The sequence below is a fragment of the Nasonia vitripennis genome (genome assembly GCF_009193385.2).
Source record: "Nasonia vitripennis strain AsymCx chromosome 2 unlocalized genomic scaffold, Nvit_psr_1.1 chr2_random0002, whole genome shotgun sequence".
NCBI lineage: Eukaryota > Metazoa > Arthropoda > Insecta > Hymenoptera > Pteromalidae > Nasonia > Nasonia vitripennis.
The window spans coordinates 23,714-33,640 of record NW_022279608.1 but is presented as its reverse complement, the minus strand read 5'-3'; the positions used below and the strand labels follow the sequence as shown (position 1 = coordinate 33,640).

Below are 9,927 nucleotides of genomic sequence, written 5' to 3'. Positions count from 1 at the left end.
TATTAATCGTATTATTTACAACTCTTGTCCATAACTTGAAAGAATTATCGTATTTATTAATCCAACATATTTGTTATACCTTGAAATCGAAAAGTGGGATATTACTACTGCTAAATCTATGAGAAATCATGTCTAGAACCTTAAGAATTAGGCCCATATGTTCAGCACAACCTCCCGTTCAATTAATTCAGGATAACCAAGCTACTGGAAAACTGGTGTTACCTATTAATTAGCAAAAGTTATCCTCTGATTGTCGCCATGCATACACGAACAATTTTATTGTATGTAAGCTGGTATTATTAATCGTATTATTTACATCACTTGTCCATAACTTGAAAGAATTATCGTATTTGCTAATCCAAGATATTTGTTATACCTCAAAAGCTAAAAGTTTGGATTGTACTACTTCTAAATCTATGAGAAATTTTGTCTAGAACCTTAAGAATCATGCTGATATGTGTAGCACGACCTCCCGTTCAATTTATTTAGGATAACCCAACTTAATGAAGCTGGTATTTTTCATCTTATTATTCAAATCCCTTGCCCATTATTTCACGGAATCAGTGTGATTGCTAATCCAATATATTTGATATACCTGGAAAGCTAAACATTTGGATTGAACTACTGCTAAATCTATAAGAGATCATGTCAAGATCCTTGAGAATCAGGCTCATATGTTTAGCATGACCTGCCGTTCAATTAATTCAGGATAACCCAATTTAATGATGCTGGTATTTTTCATCTTATTATTCAAATCCCTTGCCCATTATTTCAGGGAATCAGTGTGATTGTTAATCCAACATATTTGATATACCTGGAAAGCTAAACATTTGGATTTTACTACTTCTAGATCTATACGAGATCATGTCAAGATCCTTGAGAATCAGGCTCATATGTTTAGCATGACCTGCCGTTCAATTAATTCAGGATAACCCAATTTAATGAAGCTGGTATTTTTAATCGTATTATTCAAATCTCTTCCCCATTATTTCATAGAATCATCATATTCGTTAATCCAAAATATTTGATATACCTGGAAAGCTAAACATTTGGATTTTACTACTACTAAATCTATGAGAAATCATGTCTAGAACCTTAAGAATCATGCTCATATGTTTAGCACAAACTCTCGTTCAATTTATTTGGGATACCCAAGCTACTGGAAAACTAGTGTTACCTATTAATTAGCTAAATTTATCCTCTGATTGTCGCCATGCATACACGAATAATTTTATTGTATGTAAGCTGGTATTATTAATCGTATTATTTAAATCACTTGTCCATAACTTGAAATAATTATCGTATTTGCTAATCCAACATATTTGATATAACTTGAAAGCTAAACATGTGGATTGTACAACTTCTAAATCTATGAGAAATTTTGTCTAGAACCTTAAGAATCATGCTGATATGTGTAGTACGACCTCCCGTTCAATTTATTTAGGATAACCCAACTTAATGAAGCTGGTATTTTTCATCTTATTATTCAAATCCCTTGCCCATTATTTCACGGAATCAGTGTGATTGTTAATCCAACATATTTGATATACCTGGAAAGCTAAACATTTGGATTGAACTACTGCTAAATCTATAAGAGATCATGTCAAGATCCTTGAGAATCAGGCTCATATGTTTAGCATGACCTGCCGTTCAATTAATTTAGGATAACCGAATTTAATGAAGCTGGTATTTTTAATCGTATTATTCAAATCCCTTCCTCATTATTTCATTGAATCATCATATTCTTTAATCCAAAATATTTGATTTAACTTGAAAGCTAAACATGTGGATTGTACAACTTCTAAATCTATGAGAAATCATGTCTAGAACCTTAAGAATCATGCTCATATGTATAGCATAACCTCTCGCTTAATTTATCCAGGATAACCCAACTTAATGAAGCTGGTATTTTTAATCGTATTATTCAAATCCGTTGCCCATTATTTCATGGAATCAGCTTGATTGTTAATCCAACATATTTGATATACCTGGAAAGCTAAACATTTGGATTGAACTACTTCTAAATCTATAAGAGATCATGTAAAGAGCCTTGAGAATCAGGCTCATATGTTTAGCATGACCTGCCGTTCAATTAATTCAGGATAACCCAATTGAATGAAGCTGGTATTTTTAATCGTATTATTCAAATCCCTTCCCCATTATTTCATAGAATCATCATATTCTTTAATCCAAAATATTTGATATAACTTGAAAGCTAAACATTTGGATTTTACTACTACTAAATCTATGAGAAATCATGTCTAGAACCTTAAGAATCATACTCGTATGTTTAGCATAACCTCCCGTTCAGTTTATTCAGGATAACCCAACTTAATGAAGCTGGTATTATTAATCGTAATATTTACAACTCTTGTCCATAACTTGAAAGAATTATCGTATTTATTAATCCAACATATTTGTTATACCTTGAAATCGAAAAGTAGGATATTACTACTGCTAAATCTATGAGAAATCATGTCTAGAACCTTAAGAATAAGGCCCATATGTTCAGCACAACCTCCCGTTCAATTAATTCAGGATAAACAAGCTACTGGAAAACTAGTGTTAACTATTAATTAGCGAAAGTTATCCTCTGATTGTGGCCATGCATACACGAACAATTTTATTGTATGTAAGCTGGTATTATTAATCGTATTATTTACATCACTTGTCCATAACTTGAAAGAATTATCGTATTTCCTAATCCAAGATATTTGTTATACCTCAACATTTAAAAATTTGGATTGTACTACTTCTGAATCTATGAGAAATCACGTCTAGAACCTTAAGAATCATGCTGATATGTTTAGCTCGACCTCCCGTTCAATTTATTTAGGATAACCCAACTTAATGAAGCTGGTATTTTTAATCTTATTATTCAAATCCCTTGCCCATTCTTTCATGGAATCAGCTTGATTGTTAATCCAACATATTTGATATACCTGGAAAGCTAAACATTTGGATTTTACTACTTCTAGATCTATAAGAGATCATGTCAAGATCCTTGAGAATCAGGCTCATATGTTTAGCACAACCTCCCGTTCAATTTATTTAGGATACCCAAGCAAGTGGAAAGCTTGTGTTACCTATTAATTAGCGAAAGTTATCCTCTGATTGTCGCAATGCATACACGAATAATTTTATGGTATGTAAGCTGCTATTATTAATCGTATTATTTACATCACTTGTCCATAACTTGAAAGAATTATCGTATTTGCTAATCCAAGATATTTGTTATACCTCAAAAGCTAAAAATTTGGATTGTACTACTTCTAAATCTATGAGAAATCACGTCTAGAACCTTAAGAATCATGCTGATATGTTTAGCACGACCTCCCGTTCAATTTATTTAGGATAACCCAACTTAATGAAGCTGGTATTTTTAATCTTATTATTCAAATCCCTTGCCCATTATTTCATGGAATCAGCTTGATTGTTAATCCAACTTATTTGATATACCTGGAAAGCTAAACATTTGGATTTTACTACTTCTAAATCTATAAGAGATCATGTCAAGATCCTTGAGAATCAGGCTCATATGTTTAGCACAACCTCCCGTTCAATTAATTCAGGATAACCAAGCTACTGGAAAACAAGTGTTACCTATTAATTAGCTAAAGTTATCCTCTGATTGTCGCCATGCATACACGAACAATTTTATGGTATGTAAGCTGGTATTATTAATCGTATTATTTACAACTCTTGTCCATAACTTGAAAGAATTATCGTATTTATTAATCCAACATATTTGTTATACCTTGAAATCGAAAAGTGGGATATTACTACTGCTAAATCTATGAGAAATCATGTCTAGAACCTTAAGAATTAGGCCCATATGTTCAGCACAACCTCCCGTTCAATTAATTCAGGATAACCAAGCTACTGGAAAACTGGTGTTACCTATTAATTAGCGAAAGTTATCCTCTGATTGTCGCCATGCATACACGAACAATTTTATTGTATGTAAGATGGTATTACTAATCGTATTATTATCACTTGTCCATAACTTGAAAGAATTATCGTATTTGCTAATCCAACATATTTGATATAACTTTAAAGCTAAACATTTGGATTTTACTACTTCTAAATCTATAAGAGATCATGTCAAGATCCTTGAGAATCAGGCTCATATGTTTAGCATAACCTCCCGCTCAATTTATCCAGGATAACCCAACTTAATGAAGCTGGTATTTTTAATCGTATTATTCAAATCCGTTGCCCATTATTTCATGGAATCAGCTTGATTGTTAATCCAACATATTTGATATACCTGGAAAGCTAAACATTTGGATTGAACTACTTCTAAATCTATAAGCGATCATGTAAAGATCCTTGAGAATCAGGCTCATATGTTTAGCCTGACCTGCCGTTCAATTAATTCAGGATAACCCAATTTAATGTAGCTGGTATTTTTAATCGTATTATTCAAATCCCTTCCCCATTATTTCATAGAATCATCATATTCGTTAATCCAACATATTTGATATAACTTGAAAGCTAAACATGTGGATTGTACTACTTCTAAATCTATGAGAAATCATGTCTAGAACCTTAATAATCATGCTCATATGTTTAGCACAACCTCCCGTTCAATTGCGTATGTGTGCCCAGACAGTCAGATTCTTATCTAGAGTCACCCCCAGATACTTTAATTCGTTTCTGATAATCGTATGTTCCGTCCCCACATTCATAGGTATAATTGTGTCTATACGTTTCCTTGTTAGTAGCAGTAGCTCAGTCTTTTGTAGCTTCAGTTGGAGTCCGTGATCCGTCATCCATGTGCTTACGCGTCTCATCACCTGATTCAGTTTTAGCTGTGCCCGGTGAGTGTTCCGTGCAGTAATTACAACCGCAACGTCGTCCGCTTATGCGATGAGGCACGCCTCGTCCGGCATATGTAGTCTTAACAGTCCGTCATACAATATATTCCAGAAGTCAGGACCCAGAATTGAGCCCTTGTGCTACTCCTGCTGTCAACTTTCTCCGTCGGGTACCGTCCGATGTCTCATACGTCAGGTATCGGTCCCGTAGATAGTTTTTCACAACTCGCACGAGGTAGGCAGGTACCCGGAATGTTGTCTCCAGTGCTTCCAAGATGTCCGCCCACCTCGCGGAATTGAAAGCGTTCCGTACGTCCAGCGTTGACAAGTGTACCAGTGGTCTGGCTCCATGATATATATCGTTTGTCTCGTCCACAATCTGTATTACGTGTGTTATAGCTCCTATTGTTGAGTGTCCTCGTCTGCATCCGTGGTGTCGGTCCGAGAGATCTCCGGCGGCTTCCACCGCTTGCAACAGTCTCGGTTGTAGCAGTTATTCGTACAATTTACCCGGCGTATTCAGGAGACTTAGAGGCCTATAGGGGGAGGACGAATCAGGGTCCCCCTTAACTTTGGCAATGTGGACCAGCCGCGCGCACTTCCAAGGCCCACCAAACACTCCCGCCGTCAGACAGCCGTTGTAGAGCCTCAACAGCGCATCGGACTGTTCAGCTACGATGATCTGTAGCAGCTCCGCAGAGACGCCATCAGGTCCCGGGGCTTTTTGAGGCTTCAGTTTGGCTGTAGCACTCTCAAGCTCCGCCACCGTGAAAAGTGGACATTCCACTGCGGTATCCATGTCTGTATCGTCCGTTCTGTCCTGGTGAGTAGGAAAGAGATCGTGGACAATCCTCTCCATTGTGTCCGCGTCCTTCGTCTCGGGGGGATTCCAGGCGCCAAGTTTGCCAGTCACAATCTTGTAGCCTACCCCTCAGGGGTCTGCATCTACTTCGTATTCCAGTCGTCTCTAAGATCTTTTTAAAGGACCTACGGCTTCGACTGTGGTTGGCATGCAGCTTGCATATTCGATTTCCCTTTCTGCTACTGCAGCTTATCTCCGCTCCGTGTGCTGATTCATCGAGATACTCTTTTCAAGGAGTTTCGTTCAATCGTCCCTCATTTATACTCCCACCCGAATGCCATACATTTTTGGGAGTGAGGTGGCGCAGGAGAGTGAAGGAGAGTGTTTATTGGTTGAAGTTTTTGCGTTACAGGGACGGAGCACGCGCGGTCCGGATTTACTGTTTTATTACGCCAGGGATTACCCGCGCCGTCGAGGTGCGGATGACCGCAAAAAAAGGGTTCGAGCGCGGGCCCGAGCATTTTACTGCCTCCTCGATGCGGAAGACTTAATTGTCCAAATGCGCTCAGCCGGGCCGGAAAAACCGAGTTCTAATCCGGGCCGCGTCGTTCGAGGCACGAACGCTGGAGTCTTCACGTGCGCATGCGCGTGAGGATTGTATATGTGTGCGCGCGTGTGTGTGCGAGTGGGTGAGCGTGTGTATGTGCGAGAGGGTGCTGCGTGGCCACGACACATTCACTCCCTCAGAGTACTGCTGCTCTCGTAAGCCCATCACCCGGCAGGTTGCGAAGATGTTAAAGCAACCGCCTACGACAAGGAGCGGACATATCGATGGGATTATTATTATTATTATTATTATTATTATTATTATTATTATTATTATTATGATTATTATTATTATTATTATTATTATGATTATTATTATTATTATTATTATTATTATTATTATTATTATTATTATTATTATTATTATTATTATTATTATTATTATTATTATTATCACTTGCTCGTTGGATACGCCGTCGACGTGGCCGCGGTTATAACAGCACGTAATGTGGGCATCCCGCAAGCGAAGTTAAACGCGATCATGAGCAGAGTGCTATGGTGGATGGCGAACCACGGATCAGCCAAGTATCTAGGAATAACTCTAGACACGAAGTTGAACTACGGGGAGCACCTAGATCGCGTCTGTAAAAAAGCCACGACTAGAATAGCGCAACTTAGCGGACTCATGGCTAACGTCCGTGGGCCTAGGCCAACAGTTAGGCGGCTACTCATGGCGACCACTAAGTCTATCCTGTTATATGGAACAGAGGTGTGGGCCGACGCTATGACTATGAATAAGTATCGGAAAAAGATTATGGCGGTACAGCGAAGGGGGCCCTTAGAATAGCATGCTCCTACCGGACGATCACGACCGAGGTCATCGATGGTAATCGATGGCAATGCACAATTGGCAGACTAGGTGGACCGATTGTCCAAAGGCTAGATGGACTAGGACCCTTATAAAAGATGTGGGCCCGTGGGTGTACAGGAAATGGTGGGAGGTCAGCTTTTACCTTACCCAGTTTTTCTTCGGTCACAGGGTGTAAGTACTGCGGTGACAAACGAGACGACGTGAGACCGACGTTTTTTGACAGCCCTCACTGGACTGAAAAGCGTAGAGCACTGGAGCTGACGATAGGAGCGTTCACGCCCGAGACTGTAGTCGAAACGATGCTTGACAGCAAGCAGAACTGGGGCGTGATAACGGCGTACGTGGAGACGGTTCTCCGCGCGAAAAGCAATGACGGTTGTTTACAAGACTAGTTGACGGCTAGCACAGCTTATGACAGGAGACCCCCCGAAGGAATGTGAAAGCGGCTACCGGGGGGGTTTTCGCGACCTTCTGAGAGCAGGAGTGTTAGTGAGTATGCCTGGTGTTGTCCCACACCAGGAGAGCCTCACACACGGGGAGTCTCGCACGGCTCCTGTCCTGGTGCATTATGCATTTCCCCAACTCTCCGGATAAACAAAATAAATAAATAAATAAATAAAACAGGTTAGCGTGCCGGCGTGCCGTCCAACAGTACACACCATGTCATCACTATGTGACAGTCTCTTGCCTGTGGGTCTCTTTTAGTTTTTTACTCGGCAAGAACTACGTTCATCTCTACTGTCTTTACCTGCAGTCAGCAGTAGCCCGGCAACAAAGGTTCTCAACCAATTCTTACTGGTCCCTTGAAAACATCTGGAGTTAGGAGCTTAGCTCGGAGAGAAATTTCTTTTTGAACCGAGAGGCCGAACCTGCCGTTGGCAATCTCTCAACTCATCTCTGGCTCCGCGCGCTCTGCTTTATATTAAACATTTTTATAGGTTAGATACAAACTATCACGCGCGTCCCGCCATCTATCTCGTAATCTTATTGGCCAATCGACGACCGATCAGAGACCGAATATAATGATGATTCCTCTCTTTTTTAGAGTAGGATAAGTAGATTATAATTTAAATAATTTGAAAATATTGGATTTAAAATGCAGTAGACAATAATGTGAAGGCATATCAAAACAAAAATTGAATTTAGGATTCGAAAAAAATAAAAAAAATATTAAAAAAATATAAATGAATATAACAATATTGTAAAAATAAATAATATCAAAATAACAAATCTTCCAAACACAAATATTAATATTAATCATAAAGTATATAAAATTACAAATGCAATATTCCACCACGGTAATAATATCAATTTAGGACATTACACTAACACGTTGCGGAAAAATAATAAATGGATAAGGGTCGACGACTTAAATGTAACAAAACAAAATTGGCCTAAGTACAGCAAAGATGCTTATCTTATTTTATTAGAAGAAATATAATTCATTAAATAATATGCATTTATTAAAAATTGGAAAACAATAGAAAAAAGATTTTAAATAAAAATAAAATGAAGTGGATTAGGCCTTTTCGCATAATATTATCCATTATACTTTTTTGTCATGTTACATCAAAAAAATGCTATTGAATTAATGTAAATCAGGTAAGAAGTATAACTTTTACACTCCATTCGTAATCAATTCAGAAAATATTATGCGATTTGGGATACCACTTTAAACAAAGTTTTATATCATTCATTTTAACACTTCTACATTTAAGTCTCATTGAATGGTGAGATATAAAACATTGTTTTAAGGAAATGTAAAAGAAAATCGAAAATTATTTCAACTCAGAATAGAAAAATGTTGAAATAGCAAAACTGTTACATTTCCTTACAAAAAAAAAAAAAAAATGCGCCGAGATATCTACCGCTAGGTGGTGAGGAAACGATATCATCAAAATGTAATTAATACAAAGATTACGTTAAAATAATATTCTTCAAAGTTTATAAGAAAATAAGCCATATAATGGCAGGTGTGTGTGTGTGTGTGTGTGTGTCTATATATATATATATATATATATGGGACGTTTCACGTCAACCTTACCATCAGTGCAACCAAAATTTGGGTTAACCTAACAAGACGTTTGAGGTCTCAAAATGATGGTCTGATCAAAGGCTTTTGAAAAAGTTCTAGCATTTTCAAAAATCCAATGTGGCGCATAAAATATGGAGCCTGAAACCCACGTTTTCATAGCACATTCAACAAAAACAATAGTAAAAATGTTCTAATTTGTGAAATATCCCACCAAAAAGCATGTACAACTCATGATAGGACATATTATTGACAATGCTGACGGAATTCCAAAATCAAAAATGGCGGAATCAAAATGGTGGACATTATACCTCCACCAAACCCATTTTACCGCAACAAATGATTTTTTATCACTTTAAAGTATCGATATGGGGGTTTTCAGGGTCACTGAATCTTATTTTAACCTCGAAATTTTAAAATCCAAAATGGCGGACATTATACAACCACCAAAACTATTTTACCGCAATGAACGATTTTAAATCAGTTTAAAGTATCGGTATGGGAGTTTAAGGGGCCGCTGAATCTTATTTTAACCTCGAAATTTCAAAATTCAATATGGCCAATATAAACTGGCGGATATTTGTCATAACCCACCCGCAGGCTCTCTCGCGAAAAGCCCCTGCTAACGCGCAACCCGCCGAACACGCCACGCACGCTGCAGCGCTTATCACCGCGGCGCTAGTACCGCGGCGCGCCGCTAGGCGGCTGCGCATTACCCACAAGTGAAGTAGCGTCGCGGAGGGCACATAAGGAGGCTGGGTCCAGCGCTGTACCTCGCCCCTCTTCCAACAGCCTAATGCTGCAAGTACACGGCTCGTGTCCACTGACAACTTGTGCAAAGACTTCAGCAAATAAA

At 38.3% G+C, this 9,927-nt stretch overlaps 1 protein-coding gene across 1 annotated transcript; it reads left to right on the top strand.

Moving 5' to 3' along the window:
- Positions 1-6,709: 6,709 nt before the first annotated feature.
- Positions 6,710-7,862, top strand: LOC116416232. The gene is made up of 4 exons (XM_031923912.1): positions 6,710-6,988; positions 7,083-7,210; positions 7,263-7,376; positions 7,745-7,862. Exons 1-4 carry the CDS (start codon positions 6,710-6,712, stop codon positions 7,860-7,862), a joined length of 639 nt encoding a protein of 212 aa, XP_031779772.1.
- Positions 7,863-9,927: the final 2,065 nt, after the last annotated feature.